General features: G+C 49.2%; 7 protein-coding genes across 7 annotated transcripts; 4 read left to right on the top strand and 3 right to left on the bottom strand.

Moving 5' to 3' along the window:
• Positions 1-663: 663 nt before the first annotated feature.
• Positions 664-1,503, bottom strand: N7506_010001 (uncharacterized protein; the record flags this gene model as incomplete). The annotated part of the gene is made up of 1 exon (XM_056959294.1): positions 664-1,503. One exon carries the CDS (start codon positions 1,501-1,503, stop codon positions 664-666), a length of 840 nt encoding a protein of 279 aa, XP_056808684.1.
• Positions 1,504-2,313: 810 nt separating this feature from the next.
• On the top strand, positions 2,314-7,550 carry N7506_010002 (uncharacterized protein; the record flags this gene model as incomplete). Its single annotated transcript, XM_056959295.1, is given in 8 exon segments — positions 2,314-3,216; positions 3,228-4,085; positions 4,138-4,629; positions 4,700-5,821; positions 5,887-6,070; positions 6,130-6,256; positions 6,313-6,903; positions 6,965-7,550. 8 exon segments carry the CDS (start codon positions 2,314-2,316, stop codon positions 7,548-7,550), a joined length of 4,863 nt encoding a protein of 1,620 aa, XP_056808685.1.
• A 1,591-nt stretch (positions 7,551-9,141) lies between these two features.
• Positions 9,142-10,200, top strand: N7506_010003 (uncharacterized protein; the record flags this gene model as incomplete). The annotated part of the gene is made up of 2 exons (XM_056959296.1): positions 9,142-9,396; positions 9,448-10,200. 2 exons carry the CDS (start codon positions 9,142-9,144, stop codon positions 10,198-10,200), a joined length of 1,008 nt encoding a protein of 335 aa, XP_056808686.1.
• Positions 10,201-10,816: 616 nt separating this feature from the next.
• Positions 10,817-13,406, bottom strand: N7506_010004 (putative PHD transcription factor; the record flags this gene model as incomplete). The annotated part of the gene is made up of 2 exons (XM_056959297.1): positions 10,817-11,787; positions 11,840-13,406. 2 exons carry the CDS (start codon positions 13,404-13,406, stop codon positions 10,817-10,819), a joined length of 2,538 nt encoding a protein of 845 aa, XP_056808687.1.
• A 3,500-nt stretch (positions 13,407-16,906) lies between these two features.
• N7506_010005 (sigma-70 region 2 family protein) lies at positions 16,907-18,850 on the top strand (the record flags this gene model as incomplete). The annotated part of the gene is made up of 1 exon (XM_056959298.1): positions 16,907-18,850. The coding sequence occupies one exon, from the start codon at positions 16,907-16,909 to the stop codon at positions 18,848-18,850; it is 1,944 nt and encodes a 647-aa protein (XP_056808688.1).
• A 1,752-nt stretch (positions 18,851-20,602) lies between these two features.
• Positions 20,603-22,255, bottom strand: N7506_010006 (uncharacterized protein; the record flags this gene model as incomplete). The annotated part of the gene is made up of 3 exons (XM_056959299.1): positions 20,603-21,587; positions 21,639-21,741; positions 21,793-22,255. The coding sequence occupies 3 exons, from the start codon at positions 22,253-22,255 to the stop codon at positions 20,603-20,605; spliced, it is 1,551 nt and encodes a 516-aa protein (XP_056808689.1).
• A 449-nt stretch (positions 22,256-22,704) lies between these two features.
• Positions 22,705-24,259, top strand: N7506_010007 (DUF1593 domain-containing protein; the record flags this gene model as incomplete). Its single annotated transcript, XM_056959300.1, has 2 exons — positions 22,705-23,013; positions 23,066-24,259. 2 exons carry the CDS (start codon positions 22,705-22,707, stop codon positions 24,257-24,259), a joined length of 1,503 nt encoding a protein of 500 aa, XP_056808690.1.
• Between the last annotated feature and the right edge of the window lie 660 nt (positions 24,260-24,919).

Genomic DNA, 24,919 nt, shown 5'->3' on the forward strand with positions numbered 1-24,919 from the left:
GAGTACTAGTGTACGAAATGATAGGGGCACGGTTTGCCAATAAAATCCGTTAATGCAAAGCCCTACAAGGCTCTGCCAATAGTTATGGGGCATGCAGTACTTCGTACAGCCCTGGAGAGTAGTGCGGCTCTAATGGCAAATCCAAGCTCACACAAGGAAGTTCAAGCCTCACGTGGGTTGTCCAAGCCGCTGCCTTGGGCGCCAAGACATGACCGCAATTGTAACAGAAGTGAACTTGCAGGACTTAGCTCGTTTGAGCACAGAAGCCGACAACGGGGGAGGTCGGAGGCACGGAATCAGGGACTTCCGGAAAACTCGACCCTTCGTAAATGCAGCCTTATGGAGCGCACCTCGTATGATTTTCCTGCCTGTACTCCGTAAAAGCGCCCCGCTGAAAGTTTACGGGACCCTTGGCAAGCCACGGACCACTGCAGATTATATTGGGGTGGCGGAGGGCACTCCATCTAATCTAGATGCTCGTGATCCACGTCAAGTTCCGGTATTCCCGACGCCCACTCGGGAGATTGCCGACATATCATAAACTAACTAACAATCAGACACGGCGTGGAGTTTCCCTCAAAGTCGAAATATCCTATTTTTTGAGTTGCATTAATTTATACAAGTAAAATAGTCCAATACATTTGAAATTCAAACAGGGCCCATCTAAACGAAAAGTCTTCCAACGAGCAAAACACCAGCAGCCCACCATTTCATGTGAGATTTCACCTCATTGATCGAAGCCCCACCCTTCTTGGCCGGACAGCTTATGACAGGCGTAGGATCTGCGCAATATCTCGCAGTAAGGGAGGATGATATGCTTGAGGCAGCTGCAGGCGCGATACTAGCCTTGCAAGGAGTAGGAGTCGGCGACGGACTCTTCAGTACGGCGCACTTCTCGCCCCAAAGGTTGCTTGCTGGTGCTTTGAGGGTCTTGGTAGCGTGGAATGCCAGAGCCTGGGCATCATCGCACTTGTCATCGGCAGTGAGAGTGGTGAGATTGAGCTGGTTTGCCCCCTTCTTCGTCGTGAAGACAACGGAGTGGGCAATCTCGTAGGGCCTCCAAGTGAAATCATCGGTGTCAACCAGCCCACGGCCACTCTCGGACGAGGTTCCATTAGCTGGTGTCGAGCAGTTTGTCCATCTCAGTCTCCAGACAAAGCGCCATTCATTCTCGGTGTTGAGCGTGTTGGCTATACTATCGACGATGAAGGATACAGGGCCCGTCTTGTTAGGCAAGTGCTCCTCCGCCAGATAGGTCATGTGCGTTCGATTGCTTGCCGGGGTATCCGTCGACCAGAGGCCATAGCTGAGAGTTGGATAGAGTCCGTCAATGACCTCGGGGTTCTGAATTCCAAAGACGATAGGCGTGATTGTCATCGGCGCAAAGGTCTCGTTTCGTGGGAAAATCAGATCGACTTCTCCGACGCCCAGGCCAGCTGTATCGGCCGCCCCCAGGGACGCCATCAGGCCGAGGGCGACAGCACGCGCTTTGATGCTGAACATAATGAAAATTTCAGCACGTTTTTGTTGAGGCGACGTAAAATGGAAGTGTGATATCAATTGATATCAACCGCCCAAGTGAAGGTCAGAAGAGATCGAGAGCCGAAAATGAAAACTGCGGTAAGGCGAAGTACCCCAATGCCCAAAAAACAAGGGTTTAATTTTTACGGGTAGAAACCGGACTACGCGCGCTAGGGCAACTAGAAGGTTTCGTAGTTCGGGGGTCACAAAAGAGGGTCTTTCAAGTGGGTCACATCAATACAGTGATTGAATACGAACATGCAGGTACAGAGCACAATTACATTCATAGACCTAATTTATGTCCATTGTAAATATCTCAAGTGGGCTCAGCGGGATTGTTGGAGGACCCTGCATCATTCACACAGGAATGCCATTGGATGTTCTATGCTCCGTGACATTTATGCCGGAGACTTAGATAACATACTCCGAAAGACTAGGTGGATTTTATTCGGTGGCTCCAGGAAAGGACCCGCGTGAATATCTAGTTCGTGATACAATCACACCCGGGGGCCAGAGTAGATGGGTCCGCGGATTCTGTGCAGAGAATGGTGAAGGATCTCGAGTCGACTCCGGGTTGGGGGCGAAAAGGATAGTATAACTATTAAACTTGTTGAACCCTTCTTGATGCAATTCATGTCCCTATCATCCTGAGGAGTTTCTTGGGTTTCTCGCTGTTCCCAACAGTCACTCATTTCCATTTGTCTATACACTCTTTGATCAATTTTCCATTAATCATTTTCACTTTATCACATTACACTCTTTTAAACCCCTGCCACGAGGGGCTCCAAAATCATGGCATCCATTTTGAATGGCCTGGCTGTTGGCCTATTTCTATCTGCCACAGTCGTCTCCGGGCATGGAAACTCTAGGCTGGGAGCCAGTCCCAGCTACCAAGGGTTCGACAACATTTGCCCTGAGCGATGCATTGTCACGGGACCCAACCCCTCCAACTGGTCCACCTACCAAGACTTCAACCAGCTCTCAAACTGTGACCGGAGTATGTTTTACAACTTCAACTTGTACGACGATGTCGACGATAAGAACTCTCACCACCGGATCTTCGCTTGCACAACATACGGAAATGACTGGACCGAGGACTCGCAGGCTCACATGCGAATTGCACGCCCTATGACCGAGAACAAGGTCAACTATGAGATCGGCTGGTCGTCCTACTCGGATGGCACCGAGTCCGAGTACCGCTCTCTGATCAAACAAATGCGCGATTATATTGCCCGTGGACATGTTTCTTTTAGCAAGACTGCCATGCTGTATGCTCAGGTTGGTGGCACTTCAGCCGGTATCTATATCGGCAACAGCCTACAGAGCAAAGATATCAGCGAAGTGGCTCTGGAATCCCTTATCGACGATTCCCACGATTTCGATGGACATCGAGAAGATTTGACTATGCAACTCTGCGGGCCTCACTTTGACTCTCAGCACGTCTTTGGATTCATGGCTCTGAGCAATGGCACTTTCAGAAACATTCAATCTGCTTTCGAATCTTGGTCCAATGCCGAGTGCCTTGAATTTGAAAACAGCTCCAACTTCACGGCTACCACCCACTTTACATCGCCTATGCTGTCTTCCATCAAGTCTGGAAATACGACCACAAGCAGCATCAAGGCCTCTGGGTCATCTCTACCCACTGAGTCTCCGATGCCACAGATGGGGAACACCCTATCTTCCAGGGGGCATGTCGAACCCAGACTGTCCAGTCGGGTGATAGCTGCGCTACGATGGCCACAAAATGTGGTATCCACGCTGCCGATATCCTTCACTACAACCCTGCACAGGGCTTCTGCTCCAAGCTGACGCCTGGTCAGCAAGTCTGCTGTTCCTCTGGCTCACTTCAACGGAAGAGAGAGGTTCTTTCTTCCAGGGGCGAATGCCAATCTCAGACAATCCAAGCAGGTGATAATTGTCCCGCGCTGGCCACTAAATGCGGCATCTCCAGTGCCGAGCTCCTTCAATACAACCCTGCCAAGGGATTCTGCACAAGCATCACGCCCGGGCAAAATTATTGCTGCTCTTCGGGCACCCTTCAGAAGAAGAGTTTGCTTTCAACCAGAGGCGAATGCAAAACAGAAAAGGTTCTGCAAGATGACAGTTGCGCTGCCATCGCTACTCGCTGTGGTATTTCCGGTGCCGATTTCACCAAATACAACTCCGCGAAAGGCTTCTGCTCAAAACTGAAGCCCGGTCAGCACGTTTGCTGCTCTTCTGGAACACTCCCAGACTTCAGCCCAAAACCCAACGACGACGGATCCTGCGCAACGACCACAGTCGGCGATGGCGAAAGTTGTTCAACCATTGCTGCGGCCAACAGTCTGACAGAGAAAGACATTGATGGTTTCAACCAGAAGACTTGGGGTTGGACAGGATGCAAGAATATCTTCAAGGATTCTGTCATCTGTATCAGCAAGGGGTCTCCTCCCATGCCCGCTGAGGTCTCCGATGCACAGTGTGGTCCCCAGGTTCCCGGTACAAAGGCACCGAAGGACATGGACAAGCTTGCGGATCTCAACCCATGCCCACTGAATGCCTGCTGCAACACCTTTGGTCACGTAGGTCTCCCTAATACACATTGCAAAATTTCTCAACTAACACTGGATATAGTGTGGAACGACAGCCGAGTTCTGTACAGATACCAACACCGGCGCCCCTGGTACAGCCAAGGTCGGCACCAACGGCTGTATCTCACACTGCGGTACCAAGATCGTCAAAGGAAACGCTCCCTCCGAGTTCCGCAGCATCGGGTACTATGAAGGTTACCAATTCAAGCGCGATTGCTTGTATCAGGATGTGACGCAGGTCGATCATTCCAAGTACACTCACTTGCACTTTGGTTTCGCCGACATCTCTACCGACTATGAAATCAGTATCAACGACAAATCAACCAACTATCAGTTCCATAACTTCAAGTATATCTCTGGCCCGAAGAAAATTGTCGGCTTTGGCGGTTGGGACTTCTCTACTCAGGAGTCTACATATCAGATTTTCCGCCAAGGAACCAACGCAGCGAACCGGAAGACGCTTGCCACCAATATTGCTAACTTCGTGAGGGAACACAACCTTGATGGTGTTGATATTGACTGGGAGTACCCGAGTGTATGAAATACCCCCTCTGCAAGAATTCCTTGCAACACAAAAAATGCGATCGGTCGCTAACAAAAACCAGGCACCTGATATTCCTGGAGTCCCATCCGGTGACAAGAGTGAAGGAAACAACTTCCTGGCTTTCCTTGTCATTTTGAAAAACCTTCTGGGAGACAAGTCTGTTTCAATTGCGGCCCCTGGCTCATATTGGTACCTCAAGGGATTCCCCATTGCCAAGATCAGTAAAGTTGTCGACTACATTGTCTTTATGACTTACGACTTGCACGGTCAATGGGATGCAGGCAATCCCAACGCACAGCCAGGCTGCGATGATGGAAGCTGTCTGCGAAGCCATGTCAACATGACCGAGACCAGAGAGTCCCTTTCCCTAATCACCAAGGCTGGTGTTGACTCAGGCAAGGTAGTTGTCGGTGTCAGCAGCTATGGAAGATCCTTCCAAATGGCCGATGCAGACTGCGATGGTCCACTGTGCAAATTCACAGGAAGCAGACTGAGTTCCAATGCCGAGAAGGCTGACTGTACCGATACTGCAGGCTACATCTCCAATGCGGAAATCAATCAACTCCTCAAACACAACTCTTCCCGCGTCAACAAGCACTACGTTGACACACACAGCAACAGCAACATCATGATCTACGACGACACAAACTGGGTAGCCTACATGAGTCCCGAGATCAGAGCTTCACGCACAAAGATGTATGAATCCCTCGGAATGGGCGGTACAGTCAATTGGGCCACCGACCTGGAAGAATTCAACGATGCACCCGATGACTTTGATGACTGGCATGGCATGATTCTCCAAATGAAGTCCGGTGTCATCACATCCAGGGGTGCTGGCAGCCGCAGTGGCAACTGGACCAAGATCGGCTGCGACAACGAATACTCCAGGGAGACGCCTTATTGGTCCTCTACGACCCGCTGGAATCAACTCGATGCAGCTCATGCTTGGAGTGATTTGATCGCGGATTGGAAGGCTTACAGATCAAAGGACAGTTCTTCCAATGGCCAAACCTTCTCGCAATTCATGGTCTACCTCCTTGGTGGACCGTCAAACGCGGAGTGCGGTAGCATTGGCGATCAAAGCAGCTGCAGACAGGCTCTTAGCTGCAGCGAACTCACGGCAACTGAGAAGTGGGGTGCTGCGGCGGAACTCATCTGGAATTCATTCGTCAAGATCAACACGGTATGTTTATTCTACTCCGCTCTTCGTGCTGCATAGAATCACCCAGCTAATCCAGAGACCCACAGATGCATGTTGAGTTGAAGGATGCTCTTGTCACTGACGCCGCACTTGTCATTGACAACAGTCTTCCTCACCTAGAGAATACATTTGCGCCCGTTCCTCCTGAGAAGAATGACAATTGGTTGAACACTCTGCTTGGTCTTGTCGCCCTCGGTGTTCCAACGGTTGGCGGGAAATTCTTCGATAGTGGTATTTCTCCCAATTTCCTTTTGAGTAACAGTTCTGGACTTACTCAATTGTTCTTCTAGTCCTCGTCAAGATACCAGCATTGAAGGCCAAGACCTCGACCTCACAGGATCATTACAAAGCGGTGTTCAACGCCCTTTTGACCGGCCCTGTCACGATCGGCACAAACATGAAGCCCAGCGCTACTCCGTGAGTCTTCAATATTCTTATTGAAAGAACCGTGGCTAATCGCGTTCCATATTTAGGGATGACTGGACAATCGAGAAGCAAGCCGAGTTCTCCAGTTACATGGGTCAGAGCATGAAGGGATGGGAAGTTATCTTCACACAGGATCTCAAGGATCTGTTCGACGGCTCTGACAAGTCCATCGAAAGACTTACAAGCATTATTTCCGACGCAGGTGTGCTGGACGGCATTGAAAACGACAAACCATATCCCGATAAGAGCAAGCGAAAGGACAAGGACGACGATGATGTCAAGTCGACAAAAGAACAGAGAGAGAACGTGGAAGCTGGCATCCTCACTTCCTTCTGGGCATACTCCATTCCCGCCGTCTGGCTGGCCTCGGGTCATCATCCTTTCATCATTGATACCGGTCGGAGCTGCGATGACAATAATGGGGACAAGTATACCAAGGACTTGAAATCTGCTTGTTACCAAAAGCGACTGTACCAACTGGGTGATCCTGATGGCAAGTCACACCCTTGCAAGAAGAATTGCGGATTCCCAGGAGGCTGTACCTGTCCTGATACTGCATTCTCTTCACCTCATGGTGTGGGTGAGCTTGATGGCAGCAAAACCTGGGGTAACCTTACAGTCGATGATATTATCATTGGGTGAGTTCTCCATTTTCTGCAAGCAAGGCTGTTACGAAAAGCTAATTATATACTCTTCCAGATCCGTCAAAACATACAAGCAAAATGGCAACGAGAACGGCGGAGGCAAAGCAGACGCAACAGACTCTGGTACATTCAACGCCCTCCGGAACTCAGACATCACAACCCCTGGATTCATGCGCCTTCCCGTGTGCAGTGAGAGTCTGGCCCGCAAATCCTGGGAAAACGCCGACAGTACAGACGCCACCAGAGACAAGGAGGGCTTCCCATGCAACAACGACAATGGCAAGTCTTATTGCACCACCTCAAAGTCAACATATGTCAAGGAGACATCTGGTGGATCCCCACTGATCGAGGATTGTCTTGCACTTGTCAAAAAGATTCAAGGAACAAAGAAATACTGGGACAAGCCGATCGAGAGACAGTTTGGAATTGTCGGTTCTGGGACATGTACTTTCGGCATTACGGGCAAAGGCCGTAAAGGCAATGCCAACGAGAAAGTCGGGGCGCAGGACGTTGTTAATATCATTCGGTATGCTGCGAAGCACTGGGGTGCGGGAGAAACCAGAATGGGGGGTAAGGGAACCATGCAGTGCGATGGTAACATCAAGAGGCAAAAGGTAAACTGGGCTATATACAAGAAGTAGGGTCCATGCAGGAGTTCCTATGAAAAGAAATACGGTATTACTACCATAGTAATACCGTAGTTTTCGCAAAACGTTTTCCAAAAAATCCTACATGAGTGGCGATTTATTTTATAATATCGTTTTGGCCCCAATTCGGTATTATTTTTGGCTCAATGGTATTGAAAGGAATTGGAAAAATGGACTTTTATCGCAATAACAAACCAAATCTGGAAGATCTTTCAAGAAAATATGCTTTAGAAGATCACTCTAGAAGATATCATCCCGTTTACGTTTGCCCAAAACTAGATTACCCAACAACGAAGTGTCTTGAGAAAACAAGACGCCAGATCACGTATCTATAATAACGGACCAAAGCTAGACTATAGCAAACTAAACAATCATACTCCCGTGACAAAAGAATCTCGAATAGACCCAGTAATACCAATAAATCACACCAAAAGCGTCTACATCTAAAGTGTTTTTATCTTTTATTCATCGAGATATTCTACGCTCGACTAGAAATATACCTACGAGAAACTTTTCAGGTTAGCATACTCTATTAGAGACGTAAAAGACATTACTTACTCGTCACATCTATTTACGAACATTCTCACCGACGCAACAGCAAACAAACAGCTCAAAGTATTAGCAAAAGCAGCGCCAATATTCATCGTACAACTGAAGCAGTTTCTCTCGTGATATTTTAGATATCCACTCAAAGAATTTCATATAAATCGTCTAATCTTCCAAAAGAAGATAATCCACATAGTCCTCGTTCGATTGAATACAAAATCTAGTTTCCTTTATTTTTTCCCAATTACCAAGTTTATTTCGAGCAGTTATACACTTAATTTCGCCAGTAGCATTCAATAATAGCAATACCTAATAGCGTCTTTAACTTGAAGTTTGGAGGGAGCCATTCAAGATTGCGAAAATATTCCAGTCTAGCTCGAGTTTCTTCGCAAAGAATAGGATCAGTCCAGTATTTGTACTCATCGATTTAAACCTAATGTACAGGCGCAGGTGCCATAGAGAAGTGCTGAACAAAGATTGTGATACTAAAGTTATATTGTGGGAAATAACAAAGTCGAGGTCGTCTCAAGGTGTGAGTAAAGACGACGAGAGAATAGGAGTTGTAAGGACACAGGAGGGGAGGGAAGGCGAAGCATCTTATAGACGCTTAAACGGACCTGGCAAAAAGGCAGGGGACTTGGATTCACCTGAAACGGAGCCATTTTCAGCGTCGTTTTAGTCGCCAGTAGAAACGAGGGGAAGAAGTGTGCAAGTCAAGCGCCAACATTAGGACAGGAGGATGACTAAAGGTGCTAGGCGGGTGCAGAATAGAGGTGTTACGAGGCAGTGGGCGGTCAAGGGGAGGCTTAGACGTCCAAAGTTACGGGTGGAAATGCAGCCGTTTCTGGCCTCAAAAGCGGTCATTTTCAGCGTCAATCCCACAGGTCCTCATATTCTAATTGTAATTTTTTTTGCCCTCTTGGGAGCCAATGGGAAGAGATCATTTGATTGTTTTCCTTCCCACCCACGACCTTCAGTTGTTTCGATTTAGATCCCAAGAGTTCTGGGCCCGGATACAAGTCTACATTGAACTTCAGCCATGTCTTCAGCTGTGAACATCTATTCAGCAGATCCTGCATTTCCTGTCCTTGCGGACGGCCTGCTCGGACAATCCAAACCCGCAGAGAATGACACCACCTCACATAATCCCACTTCCCGAAACAACTGGAGTCTCAAGGACGACTGGCTGAGTGGATTGAAATCCTCCAACCGAGCAGTATTTCGAAGCGGGGCTGTGTTGGGGTTTTCCCGTCTGCAAGGGCGAAGCAACGAGAGCAACGAGTATATCGCGCAGGTAAGGTGGACTACACCCAAATCAAAGCTCCTTTAAGCTAATGACACAAAGATCCCACGCTATCTCCTCACAAAGCAGCTTCGCAGTATTGATCCATCACAAGAAACAAGCGCGTTCATTATTCACCCGGGCAGCTTCGAAGGGTTTGCCCCGAGAACACTACTCAATGACCTTCAATCATCATCTGAAGACCAACCTGGACTCTCCAGAGAAGAAGCAATCAAACGACTTGACTCAGTCCAACTTCTACCCGTGCACAGCTTCGTGAATGCCGCACAGGCGATCGGAAAGGTTTCGGAGGTTTTGCAAGGAATGAAAGAAACCCAAGAACAGTCCTCTGGGCCAGACGACCCAACCAAACCTCCCATCATATTGATCGTGGCAGGTCTTGATTATCTTGCCGAAGGCGTAATCAGATCCTCGAATCCAGCTAAAGGCGCAGCCTTCTTAACAGCCACACTACGAACTTTGTCGAGATTGTCCCGTGTACATGCATCTCGTCTTTCAATTATGCTTGTCAATACTAGCGGACTGGGTACCATGAACTCGGCATGGGACAAGTATCCGCAATCAACTGATCACCATGGTCATGGTGATGCGAGACATCCGCTGGAAGGGGGCATATATTCCATATTCCATTCGGATATACCTTCCCTTTTTCCTACTCTGCTCATGAAAACGCTAGACCAAGGCATTGACACACATCTATTACTCTCCGACTCGAAAGGGTGTGAGGTGGTCGAGGTGATCAAAGATCGGACGGGTGGTGGTCTTGGGAAATGGGGAATATGGAGGCAGCATTGAAGTCTACTTTGATATTCAGAAGTCCTACACATCTTTTATGAATTCAAGCATTTATATCCAAGGAGCATATTTTCGCTTATTTAATTCATTATTTTTGAACCTAGTAGAGTTCCTTCTTGGCCGCGCTGGTGTGCTGCAGGCTTATTGCTCATATTTTTACAAACACATAACAACATCCATGGATGAGATAGATGCCCCCTTTGAAAAGCGCCGTTTTGTATGCATGCATGTGGCCTAGAAAATCCACTCATTTCCGAACTGCTGATTCAGAACTCAGTTTTTGCAAAGCCCCAACTCTCAGAAGCAAGAATGTTTTCTTGGCAAGGGCCCTCCTTCCATTTCCAAGGAGGCAAGCAAATGTTATTCGTTGTGCAAAGATTGTCGGAGGAAAGTATAAGTTAGGCCATCGCCGGAGATGTCAATATAGAAGTTATCGTCGTCGGTCGCCATTGCGAACTAGGTCCCGAAAGCTCGCCTGCTTCAGTCCGAGCAGAGACATGAGACGAATGTAGATTGGCCAGGGTCCCTGAGAGCACAAAGGAGGAACAGACACGAGAAGCAAGGCCTGACAATACGTACAAATCTGAGGCGGTTCAAGAGTAAACCATGCTGCAGCTTAAACTTGCATGCTGTTATCTCTCTCGGCCCATTGTCTCATTACACCTCGCTCAACCACGGATCGAGCCTTCTCCTCACACTTGGCGAGGTCCTGCTCTGCCGTTTCTTCCTCAAAGAGAATATCTTGCTGTTGCACTTTGACCCATTGCTTGTGCCTCTCGCACCGTTTCTTGGTGCATACACCACTCGTCCAGAGCGTGATGTCGTCCTCGCCATCGCCGTTCATTGAGGTGTCACCATCGGCATCTGTAGTGGACTGAGTGCTGGTGGCCAAGGCCTCAACTGTGCCCTCAGCGAGACCTTTCTTACCAGCCTCTGAAAGCCGCCACTCGTCAAACTCCTCATCTGACCAAGAAAGCCGTGAATCAAATCCGCAGATATCTTTCCACCCGCCTTTAGGTTCGTGTTGTTTCAATTTCTCCACGATGCCTTTGGCTCGTGGTTTGAGAAGTGACACGAATGTGGAGCGGGCTGCGAGCATTTCCTTGCGGTGCACGAGCGCGTCTCTCTGTGTGCGCAGTTTCTCGAATTCCGCGATCTCATCGGGAGAGTAATCGGCGACACCGGAATAAATATCAGCTCCCAACCACCTGCCAGTCGATTGCTTCGATCCGGTCTTGGAATCTGTTATAAGCACCTTTTTGTCATCTGCTTCGGGTGGTGGAGAAACGATACGATCTCCAAGCGTTCGGAATTCTTTGGTGGAAGCCACACCGATAATAGCAGCTTTCAGGTCTCCGGCAGTCAGGATGCCACCCATACTACCCAGATCCTCGAAAAGCCCATTCGCTTGATTAGCTCGTTGTTTGAGCTGTTGGATATTTTGACGCATGAACTCGCGACCGTGATCATCGCAACAATATTTGCTGAGGTTCTTGCCTTTAGCGCGTGCGGGCTTTCGGCACTCTACCAAGCGACACATTGGCTTCCATGTTGTGCATCCCTTACCCACGCTGGCACAATTGGGACCTAAAGGATTGTTAGATCATTTCAGAGATAGGTGGGCTCAAAACAAACTTACATATATAGCGATCGATCAACTCGGCGTCGCGAGGATCGATATCGACACATTTCCCATGGTACCAATCATCGCAGTCGGCGTCACATCCGATCATCCAGGTATGGTTATCCGGCCGACGACAGATACAGAAGACTGCATTTTCATCAAAGCTATCAGAGTCATCGTTTTCCTGTGCTCTGGCTGGTTTCGGTCCTTTCTTCTTCTTTTGTGGCCTCTTCTTGGGTTCAGGCGCAGGTGAGCCTGCGATTGAAATTGAGTCTTGTTTCTTCCCTGGAGTTTTGCTGGTGCGAGATATAGGCGTGTTGGAGCGACGCGCATCGACGCTATCTCCGTCTGGATCGTTGACCTTGCGCTTCTTGGCTGCAGGCTTCTTCGCAGTACCCTTCTTGCCGGTGGAGCCTTTGCCGGCTGCCTTGACTGAATTTGCTGGGGATAATCTGTCGGATGATGATGCTCTCGAGGATACTCCGTTCTTGAGGTTGGCGACTGTTCGTGAGGTAGGGACGTCATCGGGGCCATCCGTGTTCCATGACTTTGTCTCTAGATCATCGTTGATGGGATATTTGTCGAGTGTTGAAATTGTTGGTTCTGTTTTCACGGACGGAAGGGGCGTGTCTTGATTTGCGACGAGTGGCTGGCCTTTGCTGGGGTCATAGGCACCATCATACAGGTCTGCCCAGTCTCCAGAGCCGGCGACGCCGTCTTGCGACACCGGTTCGAGGTTTCGTAGGAGACGATGGACCTTCTCGGCTCTGGTGTTACCAAAGTAGCCACACTGTCGCCAGCCAGCTATTCCCACCACCCGTCCGTTCTGGATAATGATGTTGCTTTGAACCAAATCATTGTGTGTGAAGCATAACCCCTCCTCCTTGCTCTTGTCTGCAAATAGAATATCTCGTTCGCTGGTCTCGACAGAAGGCGGCGTGAGGGCATTGAGTCCACGGGATACGTAGGTAGGTTCGTCGGCGGGGCTGTCGATGCTTTCGAGGCGTTGAACAATCTGGCGACACTGGTTTTTCAAAGAGTCGATCTGCTCTGTGTTTAAGTATTTCCACGCGACTTCCAGAGAGACACCCGCAATCCGGGACTCAATTGTCACATTTCTTCCTTCGATTGTCCCGCAGAAGTATATCACTGGAACTGTGACCCCAATATCCCTCAGAGAGTCTTCTGCCTTTTGCGACGCCAATAACTCGTTCGCATTCGCAAATGAATACTTCGCAAACGCTGTTCCTTCAGCCAGTCCGCGGTCCACGCGAATGATGATGCTGCCCGCAACAAAAACTTCTCTTGGCCCGTCAACATTGATTGAGTGCTGCGGCGTGCAGTACTCTGTTGCGACCTTCTCCCAATAGCCATTGATCGCAGGATCGGCGTGGTACCAGTTCATGAAGCGAGGGGTGAAGTCGTCGGCGCGCGGCGCATAGCGACCATACTGAGAGCTCCGAGAAACAAAGGGGTCGTCGGCGGGAATTTTGTCTGGGTCTGCTTCGTAAGGATCGATCATGGGTTTTGTGTCCGCCGCGCCGTTCACGTGGCTTGCGCCAGCCTGCTCCATATCCACCATGACTGAAATCGCGAAATAAATTGGAATGCGAGATGCGCTAATTAAATCCGATATATTATATTCGGTTGCCCTGTTGCCCAACAACGAGCGCTGGGGGTACCGTGGGGGGCTTGGATCGTATGCGAGTAAAGGGCGCGCGGGCAAAGCTAGACTGATGCGAGGTCCAATGAGGCTGTCCCAGACATCATGCGAGTCGCGTGGGTATAGCTGGGATCTCTGGGGTTCCCGGAAAAATTCTGGACCAGCGGAGTCTCACGGTTTGGAGAGAGTGGTTGTGATGCACTCGTGTCGGGAATCTCCAAGTGTCGGCGCGACTCCGCGGACCAGAGAGATAAAGAACTTCTCTGTACGGACTAGCGCGATTAACGCGATTAGCGCATCTTTATCTCGGGCGCTTAGCCATTCCCAGAATGGTAATTCCGGGACACCTGACATGATTGAATCTGAGATGATAACATGAGCTTGGGTAGGGCCAGGAGTTAGTCTAGGATAAGTTTGAAAGGGGACTGAAATGATCCTTAGATGGTTCTGTTTCGTCCACTGTTGTGTTAGTACTCCGTATTGAACGCTTAGTGTCTAGCATCCACACAGATTGATACATCCAATGCTGCGAACTATACACCACAGATTCTCTAATTTCTGTTATGTAGCTTGAATATTCGAAGCCAACTACAGTAGCACCGAACTGAGGCTTCTTCTGAAGCATCTTGCAACTACCTGTGAACGCCAAGCATTGTATCTCTCTCCTGAAATTTCTCAGCTATGACTCAGGTGTCTCCCAGGAGGACAGAGTCTCGAGGAATCTTCGGGCTGCTGATCTGTGTATCCCAATCTCAGCCAAGCACGGAGTAACTAGTGCCTTGAGTCTTCAACTTATCATCGTCGGAATCTGGCGGAGCTACCAAGGCGGTGAAACAGACGTGCAGATCACAAAACGCTCTGATCATCTCTCCTTAGGAATTGCTCCCACCTTGAACAAAGCTAGGCACAAATCTCAATATGCCGCTGACTTTTGTTGCTCGTGGCTATCGCTAATTTACCACTGGGATACCCATTGAATTTTGATCAACGCAGAGACAAGGCTCTGGGACCACTCACAGTTCAGCTTTTGTTTAGGTACCCACCCACAACATCTGACCGTCGTACGATCCATGCCGATATCAACAGAGATCCCCCAAGAGGTGGGTCCATCATGCTTACAAGGGTGCTTGGGCTTGGTTCAGAATGACGGTTCCTCCCATACCCTCGGGTACTCGTCCAAAGTACCGTCAACCTTGCAACTGGACTAAGCCAGTTTTCGTCTGGCGACAAAACATTGTTCTGATATAACTTGGGGCTCAATGTCGAATATGCGCCAATCCCACTGCTCGAGCACACATTGTTTTCACTGCCACAACTGTGCATCCTGGCTTTCATCGGACTCCGAATCTCGATCCCATGAGGCCACAGTGAAACACCGGAACGCGGAACGGGCGTTGGCAGATGGCCACAGCCAATTTATACTCAGGGGCATACTTTGATGTCATAAACTACCCCAGTGGTAGCACTGCCATGGTTGATCATTCCTCAGTTGAGAAAATGCGTCGACATAGCCTAACCCCTGTATATGCAGCTTTGTTTAGCGCAGATGTGCTTGTGTTTTACATAGATTCACTTTGAAATGAGACACCAGGTGTGTGACTCGGGACCGAGTTACCTGAAGGCTATCTTGACTACATCATAATAAGATTTCAGTAGCCGTTGGCGATCGGCACCCCGGCTTACTGAGTGGACCCAGCGAGGTCGGAGGGGAATTATATTCCGTTCAGACCCTGACCCCGTGGGTTTTGTCGAAACGCTAAAAGCTTAAAACTCCAGACCCTGGAGCCTGCATCAAGCTTGGATTATAGGCTTCTCAGGGCGGTGGAGCATTTGTACATATAGCTGGTGCCTTTTTATAGAGGAACTCAAGTTCAGACTTCGAAAAATGGTGTCCGAGGGGGACCCGGTCCCTTGCTTGATCTCACGAATGAGCCCGATTTGGGTATTTTCCTCTTCGTCAAAGGATGATAACACAATATTAAGACTTGGTCTTCGAGCACCAACCCTGAGCTTTGCTTTTGGCCGGTGTTTTCGTGGATCACTGAGAGGCCATCGTCGATCCTCAGAGCGACACCGGCGATTACAAATGGGTCACGCTTGCTCTTCGCACCTCGGCGAGAGGCAATTTCACCGTGGAACTCAAGAGGAACTTGGTAATTATGGATTTTTCTGAGCTATTATTGAGTGAGACTGGCACAGTACTTTTGATGCCACTGCGCCTTGCGTGGAACATAGCCAGTGCCTAAGAGATGCGGCGCACAAGTGTGGGAAAACACGGGTCGCATATGGCCCCCAAACACATCGCATATTGAATGGAGCACGATGCCCAAGACCAATATTCGGAACGAGCCGGGGACCGGTTGTATTACTCCGTGAAGATTGGGATACCGGTGATCGTCCAAGACCAAGCCCAAACAGGTATGTCGCGATGGGAGAGCTTAGTGGGGGCGGAGGATGGAAGCGAAGGTTTCATAGGTCAATAGTGGGAACCCCTTAGTTCGCTTCGGGTAACGTTGGAGCCGTAGCGAGTTTATCAGATGCAATTCTAGACCGGATGTTGATTGGCGAGATAAGTCCAGTTCCTCCCTAGCGATAGACGTTAAGGTAGACGTTGCTGAATTAAGCCTAAAACCCTGAAACATAGTCAGCCCTAGTACTAGCCGTCCTGAAGCAGGAAGAATAGACGAGAAATGAATATTAAGGATCAGCAAAGTTGCCCCGGTGGATAATTATAGCATACCGTTTGTGAGAGCCCCTGCAGACCGGGATCGGCTTACGATCTTCGAGCCCCGCAAACCCTTTGAACGCCAAATCACCGATTCAGGGTGAATCTCAGTGCGCACGAAGCTGGACCCGAAGACCTCAAATGCCAAGAAATCGAGGAATTGCGCTAACGGAAGCCGACCGAGGCCCTAAAAGGAAGAGTCGAGTGATAAGTGGCTATTCCGTCCGTAGTAGCAAAGCAAAGTACATGATAAAGTGCTCCGAACAATCCATAAATCGTCCTTTTGAGCCCTGTCTCCCAGTACGAAAACGATGGTGGAGAAGTTGATACGAGCTTTAAAATATGGATCGGGTCTAGCCCAATGTAGGTGTCCAAGTGTGAGAGTTCAGCTGAAGGTTAGCCGTTTAACCTCTTCTTTGGCCCCCAAAAACACTTCGCAAATTCCTGTCAAATAATGTCTGTAAAGATTAGCGGCAGTGTCTGACTCGTCTAAGATCCACACGTGTCGACCGGATTGCTGGGAAAATGCCGCTATTCCCGTCTGGCTTAGTTCGTCAAATTTTAGTGGGGAGCGAACTTTCCTCCTTTATCTTTTCTATGACTTTCTAACCTAAATATCTCGGCCTCCCTGTGTCATCTCGCACGGACGATATCAATACGAGAACCCCATATACAAACCGCGCTTGATTCTACCATGGCAGATCCCTCGAGTTCTAACGATACTCCCAGCGTTCGCTGGCAGTTCATCGATTCCTCCAACAACAGTCGAAGCAACCTGACACAAGTCAAGCGCCATGTGATGCAAGAGTATATGCGCCAAAAGAAAGGTGGATCGCGACAAAGTGAGAGTGACGAGGAGCGTCCACAGCCCAAGCGTGGGAGACCTAAGAAGGCCCGGGCAAAACGAACTCCAGCCAAGAAAACCAGATCAGATAGTGACAGCAATGAGCGCAAACCCCAGAAAAAAACAACACCAAAGGAAATATCGCCACCTGCAGAGGATATCGACGACGTTGAGGAGATCGTGCGGGAGACGGACTTCTCATCCAATCTTCAATTTAATGAGCCTCACGATGGGGCCGTGTTCCTGCCCTTTCGACCGTCACCTCAGTCCGATACGTTTTTCCCGGATACATACATTCCCGGAACTTATAGTACGCAGAGCGATGCTCTAGATTTTAACGACTTCCTATGGTCATCCGCGCCGACAACACCCAATGAAATCATGCAGTCACCAAAAACCATGATGAGTGCCGCTCGAACTGATCCGTTTAATACTCTCCCCATCGAATTGGACCAGGATGGACAGAGGTTGTTCGACTTTTATGTGAACACCATGCCCGCATGCTCCTACGGATCTCATTTCCGGACAGCCAAGGCCCACAATTGGTATACTGCCGTTTTTGTACCAGAGGGCATGAAAGGTGCCGTCGCATTTCAAAACACCATCATCGTTCACGCTGCAAATACCTGGTCTTGGGTCCGCAATGAGGGTCAAACTCCAAATACACTTCTCCATCGAGATCGCGCCGTTACGATGCTTCGCGAGCACGTTTCCAACAACCCGCATGATATTTCCGATGTCGCTATCATCTCATGTCTAAGCGCTGCAGCCCTCGAGGACTTTGACCCTCGCCCAGGACGCAAAGAAATCAGCTGGATTCATATGCGCGCTGCGCGCGAGATGATTCGAGCGCGTGGTGGCCCTGCCGCATTTGCATATACTCGTCTCGGCATGTTGATCAATTGGCAAGACTATATCTTGTCCGGATACGAGACACACGGACCGAGCTTCTTCTACGAATATAATCAACCCTCGACATACTCACAAGACTATGTCTCTCAACTTCCTCCGAATTGCCACTCGATGCCTTCACCTCCTTATTCAACCTCTTCTGCGCTCTCGGATGTCTCCTGCCCTGAGCCCCCAACAACCCCCTCCCTCCCAGCATCACCCATCGAAGAAATCAGAGAACAATGTGAAGTCTTCCTTGATTTTCTTCGACGCTGTGAGGAACTCTCCCTATACCAGCGCGATAATCCCGAGTGCCTACACCCAGCCCGACAAACCATAGTCGAACCAACATGCCTTCTCCACCGAGTCCTCGCAGCACCCCCAGGCGCCAGATTCTCTACATCAGGCGATCGCAAACAGATGGTCGCTCGCCTGGTAGCGCTGATGATTCTGAATGCAGCCCTCTGGGACTACCGACATGCCCCGGCACGCGCAGGTCTCTTCCTCACGACGCTCGAGCGGGCAATGATCAACAGCGAAGTCGAGATGAGCGGCTCAGTCGAAGCTATTCTCCAAATCCTACTGGAGTGCAACGATGGAAATATGGAAGAGTGGTCTGATGGTTCGTTCGATGCCACAGCTCTGGGAGCAGACATCCTGGACTTCTCTCAATATTCTGCAACAGCAACATCGCCTTCTGCGCGTCCATGGTTCGCTGGTCGAATGTTGAAAATTGCTAAGCGGTTGCGCTCTGAGACGTGGTATCGCGTTAGTGAGTTTTTGTTTTCTTGCTTGACTATGCAGGTTCATGAGTCGAGTATGGCGTTTTGGGAAGCGGATTTACGACAGGAAATTTTGGATGCTCCGTTGACTAGTTATCATATGCGCTCTTTAATTGAGTGATTTCATCTTTGGGCTTTCGGATAGTTTTTTCATGACCTGTACATGACATTTTTATGATGATCTGACAATTGCGCTCCACGGCTTATGCTCTATGAAAAAAACCCAACATAAATTAAAGATACTAGCTAAATCTACTATGTTGAATTTAGAAGTGGCGAGACATCTGAGCCTTACACCAAGTTTGGAAGCCCTAGAGTATCTTCAAGGTTGAGGGTCCTCCGTTGATGGGTATGCTTGCTACTTACATTCAATTTAGAAAGCACAACTGGCAGACAGACATACAGAAGCAGGTCTGTAGCGGCCAGTGTCAAGTCCAGTGTTTCCGATACAATATTCCCTATTTGGTATTAAGCCTATCCGTGAATGGACCCCCGGAGTACACGCTCAGGTCTCTTGACGATTCTTTTCGATTATCCTTCCAAATGTTCTTCTAAGTGTCTATTCAAGTGTATTTTCAAACATCTTTTTAAGTGTCTTTCTAAATGTCTTTCTAAATGTCTTTGAAATTCTGAAATTGCCTCTAGCCACTACCTACACACCTGCATACATATAAATACTTTACTTACCCTTATCCCTCTTCGTAACTTCCCCATCTCTCTTCCACCTTTCACCGAGCCCTGCAGTCTTCCTTGCATTGTATTGGCATTTCCCGGCTATTTGCCATCTACTGTGAGACAGCCGACCTCTGACAAGTCTCGATCGTTCTTTCTTCTATCGTGTGAACGAAACCGACGACCACCGTTTTCCCAAATCTTCCCCCGGTCGAGTCGTCGATGGTACGACCAACACATTTCCACTGCCTTGATATGTGTCGACGCTGTTTTCAACCGACTTGAACCCACAAATTCTGTGAATCAAGTGTGACAGCATGCGCCTTTTCTCAAGAGAACACGGCGACAGCAAGATACTTTTATCATGGACTCCGGCTTTGCATAAATGTGATTCCAAAGGAATCCATTCCTTTTAGCCTGACTGGCCTAAAACCCTTGAGATCACTCATGGTTCTGAGCTGTTCCACGAAGCTATCGCGTCTTGACGTTCGGCAAACGGCCATAGGCCTCAACACAAATGTCCCGCAGCTAATAAAATGGCGTGATAACGGACTCACCGCTGATTGAATCTATGGGGAGGTCCACGGGTGAGATCAAAAGGAGAAGGACAAATCAGAACAATCGCGGATTTGATCGCGTGCCTGGTCGAAGGTGCTCCGAAGCTACGTGCAATATTCAACCTCCTCCAGCAACATAAGGTATTGAACCTAGTGGGGGAAAAATTGGGATCGCATCAAAAGATGCTGATCGTCGAGAGCTGTCCTCTCAACGCATGGCTCTTGGAATCCTGGAAGTCCTTTCAATTATCATTTCAACTGTCCTTCCAACCGTCCTTCCAACCGTCCTTCTGATTGTCTTTTCAACAACTGTGATGAGACCGCAGTAGGGCTAGTGTATATAATTGACCCAAGAATGAGTAGATTGACCTAAGTAGGTATGGCGGAAATTTACGACCTTGGAAAGCCTTTGGGAGTATACTCGCTCAAAACGTGATGTCGTCCTCGTCAAAGCCACAGGGAAGTAAGAATAAATAATGATTGTTGAAACGGTAATTCTTTCAAGCAAAGGAATCTCATAAGACTGTATAGCCTCGAGTCATCAAGGTCTTCATCATGGATACATGGTTCTGAAAAGCGTATACTATGTGGACCCCACCAGACATTTTGATGCCGGTCTGTTCCCCTCCACCATCCGGCTCTTTCTAGATCGCAGCTTCAACATGTTCGATCTGTCGGCTTTTCAAATCTGCCTCGGCGTCCTTATGCTCTAGATGCCTAATCTGCGCCCCGAGGCCAGTGCACACGTAGTCCCCAAACTGGGTAGTTGGAACTTTCTGCTGGAACATCTCGTCAAGCTCTTCGAGGGATCGGTCCTTGGTCTCTGGAAGACAGAAATAAACAAAGGCCATAGCAGCCACGGAGAAACTGCCATAGATGATTGCCGTGCGGCCCCCAATCTGGGCTTGGACGTAGGGGTTCACGAAATTGATGGGAACGAATGTCACGAAACTGCCCAGTGACGATAAAAGGAGAGTCCTTTCACGCAATTGGCCAGTTCCAATCTCACCACCGAGGATCCATACTCCAGGGCCCCAAGACAGGGCATAGAACACATACCATAGAACCAGCATCGCAACACATCCGTTTTGCGTCATCGGAGAAAGGGCCTGATACCCGTTGGCCGTGGTACCACCAACACCGATCATCATCGCAGCCATCAGGAAGGCTCCCGTGAACATACTGATTCTTCGGCCAACTTTGTCAAATGTAAAGAATGAGAAGACATTGGCGACAAGGCCGCATGCGAGAACGATGACGTTGTACTTCAGTGGATCAGCGAAGCCAAGCTGCTTCATGAATGTCACAATAAAGTTGTTGATGAATGAGATTCCCTGTGCCTGCTGTAACACCTGCACTCCGATAGCAATTATTGTTCGTCGCAGGTTTGTGCCCCGGAAGCAATCCATCAGACTGGTTGCTCGGTGCAGCTCGCGCTGTTCCTCAACTTGAAGACGTAGCAGCTGTACTTCCTCTGAAGCGTTATAGTGAGCACCGTAGAGGTCTTTGATTGAAGCCTCGGCTTCTTCATAGCGTCCGCGGTAGACGAGGTATCGGGGTGTTTCGGGTAGTAGGGGATATGAGAGAATAATGCCAACTGGGACTGTAAGCTGGCATAAGATGACCGTCCTGGGAGAAGGCTAGTCTGACAATCACGAGAGACTGGAAGCCCATTCATACAGGTAAGCCCATTCTGACTTCAGACTCTGGCACAGGTAGACCACAAGTGTGGCAAGAAACCCGCCAAATGTGTTCCAGAATGAATAGGCAGTCAAGAAGGCGCCTTCGTAGATATTACTAGAGCGGTCTCATGATCTTTCAAGTAATAACAAACCTCTGATCTTCGCCGGTGCACATTCAGACTGATACATTGGTACTACATTGGAAGCAATGCCGATACCGGAGTAAACAACAATGCGACCAACAACCAATTGCCAGAACGAGGTCACCGCAGAGGCTTCCAGAACAATTCCCAGTGACAAAACACCCGCCATGACTAATAAAGTCGGCTTTCGACCAAGATGTGAGCAAAGCCATGGCGAAGCCAAACAGCCAAAAATGATACCAGCCGAGCCAGTACCAGTACCTGCAGACTGCTTCTCGGATGGAATGCTCCAATCGTTGATGGCTGGGTCCCAAGCGCCATATTTCTGGGCGAAGGGCGTCAGACCAAGAGCTCCTCCCCACCAGGAGTTGTCAAAGCCGAAACCCATAGCTCCCAGGGAGACAAAGCACCCGATGAAGAGCAAGCGGGGGCTAAGCTCCTGGTAGAGCGTGGACTGCTTGATGGCAAACATTTGAGATATAAAGAAAATGATTGAAGCCAACGCAGCCTAAATTCAAGCTATAACTCCCAGATTTTCGGTATCATTCATGTGCTCTTATATACTCCAGTCGAGTTGCACATAAACAAGAAGCCGTTCGTTCCGGCAAGACGTACCCAGGTGGGGCCCCGCGTGCCCCAGGATTCGGTTCTCATTCCTTCGATGACATGGAGAAGAGCCAAGCCAAGCTTTTTGGCAAAAGCAGCCGGCTAGCGAAGTGAATGGCGGTTAGGATTGCCGGTTTGGCACTGTCGGGTAAACTCCGGCAGTTGGTCCCCGCACTCCAAACTGCGGGTGGTGTGGCTCCAATTGCTATTCCGGGCATTCCCTCTTTGACATATAGTGGTGGGTGACTGAGTGCTCAAATAGTAGATCTATCCACCAGCTTGTTGCTTTCAAAACTTTTAAGTTTGGTATTCACAATGGCTTCTCCGCAGCAGCTCCAGTCCTTTCCTTCCAAGCCCCGCGTTTTCATTCTGAGCGATATTTCCAATGAACCGGATGATGCGGAATCGCTAGTGCGCTATCTCTTGTATGCCAATCAATTCCGTACGGAGGGTCTCGTTGCTTGCACTTCGACATGGATGAAGAACAAAGTGTGTCCCCAGGACATGCACAAGATTATCGACGGTTACGAAAAAGTCGTCGACAATCTCAATGCCCATGCCAACCCGGACGACCCTTACCCGACAGCCCAATACATGAGATCCCTGATCAAGAAAGGCGCAGAGGTATGCTTTTGCTTCAATATTGCACCCGATCCAGTACTTACATCTAGTACAGACATACGGCATGACCGCAGTGGGTGATAACATCCCCCTCAGTGAAGGCGGCCAACTCCTTCTAGAGCGTATCGAGGCCTCAAACCCCGACCCGCTCTGGATCCTCTGTTGGGGCGGCACAAATGTGCTGGCATCAGTCCTCCTCAAAATCCAAAACACCCACTCCGAAGCCGAAGCCGCCGCTCTGCGATCCAAGCTCCGCATCTACACGATCTCCGACCAGGATGACACGGGTATTTGGCTGCGTACCACATACCCTGATCTCTTCTATATCTGTTCCGTGCACGGATGGTGTCAATATGGCATGGCGGCGTGGGCAGGTATCTCAGGCGACCAATGGTACGGGTTCGACAAGGGCGGGCCCGATCCATCCAAGATCAGCAAAGAGTGGATCCGCGAGAATATCCAGATCGGCCCGCTCGGGTCAACATATCCAGACTTTATGTTTATCCCCGAAGGCGACACCCCGACGTTCTTATACCTGATTCAAAATGGACTGGGCGTTGCCGAGCGTCCCGAGTTTGGCTCTTGGGGCGGCCGATATATCTCAACTGATGTCAGTGGTCAGTATGGCCGGCTTGGTCACTACAGTGATACGCCTGATGAGGTTGATGGTCTTGATGGTCGGAGTCACAAGTCAAACCAGGCTACTATCTGGCGCTGGCGCGATGCTTTCCAGACTGATTTTGCAGCTCGGATGCAGTGGTCGCTGTCTTCGGATGTTGCGAAGGCAAACCATCATCCTGTTGCGATTGTGAATGGGACAAAGGGCCCTGCACCGCTGATCTTCGAATTGGAAGCGGGCTCTTCGTTCAAGCTTGATGCCTCTGCGTCATATGATCCAGACCCTAGTGACTCTTTGACTTTCAAGTGGTATCAATACAAAGACCCTAGTGCGACGCAGTGGTCTGTTCAATACGAGGTCGGCCAGCTGGGCATCAAGTCTGTTAACGAGGCCGGAAGTATTGCTGAGATTACGCTTCCATCACCTGATAAATGCTGCGTTGAGCTGATTAGCCGCAAGGCAATTCCTAAGGGACAGCTGCTGCACCTCATTCTGGAGGTTACGGACAACGGATCTCCTGCGTTGACCACCTACCGGCGGATTATCATTCAGACAACAAACGAGAAATTGCTTGGTGGCGGTGGTGGAGCCGAGGCAATTGGCGATACCATGAAAGCTGTTATGCAGTAACAGGATAAGCTCCGCGTACAGTGTTCTATCGCTCTTCAAGGCTTGATTGTACCCATATATAAACCTTCAAATATATTTAGCTGGAACTTTCGAGCTGAATTACGAACTTTGGAAGTAAAATGTAGCATATACCTAGATAGCTTTTTACCAGTTGACCAAAGCTCAGGATTACTGCGAGATGAGCCCCTAGAGTTAGTGACCTCGGGAATGGTTCAAAAGTCAGTCAACGTTCAAGATTCCCGATCTCTAATTCTCTGTTCACGGCTTAGCCAAGACTTCCTTTACTTGACGACTAGTTGATAGGATAATGCTATAGACAATTAAAAAGACAGTGCAATAGACAGTTCAAAAGACGGCTAAAAAGACGGCTAAAAAGACGGTTTAAAAGAGGTCTCAAAGTTGATGATAGCTCTCTTTCGTTACCAGTCGAAATATGAGATTAATCCAACACAAAACCACTCCTGACCACTTGTTAGCAACTACTATCGTATGTTTGGCCGCGCGTGAGCGCGGCACTGACGCCTGTACTTGTATCGAAGGGTTGACGGCCAGTCGAACTTTGAGCCATGGTTGAGTATATTCTGCCAGCCTTGGAAGCCACCTCCAGGGCTGGGCATGGATTTGGAACAATCTAAGAGAAGCTTATTTTCATGGTTCCTT

The sequence above is a fragment of the Penicillium brevicompactum genome (genome assembly GCF_028827555.1).
Source record: "Penicillium brevicompactum strain IBT 35665 chromosome Unknown utg000006l_segment0_segment0, whole genome shotgun sequence".
Classification (NCBI taxonomy): domain Eukaryota; kingdom Fungi; phylum Ascomycota; class Eurotiomycetes; order Eurotiales; family Aspergillaceae; genus Penicillium; species Penicillium brevicompactum.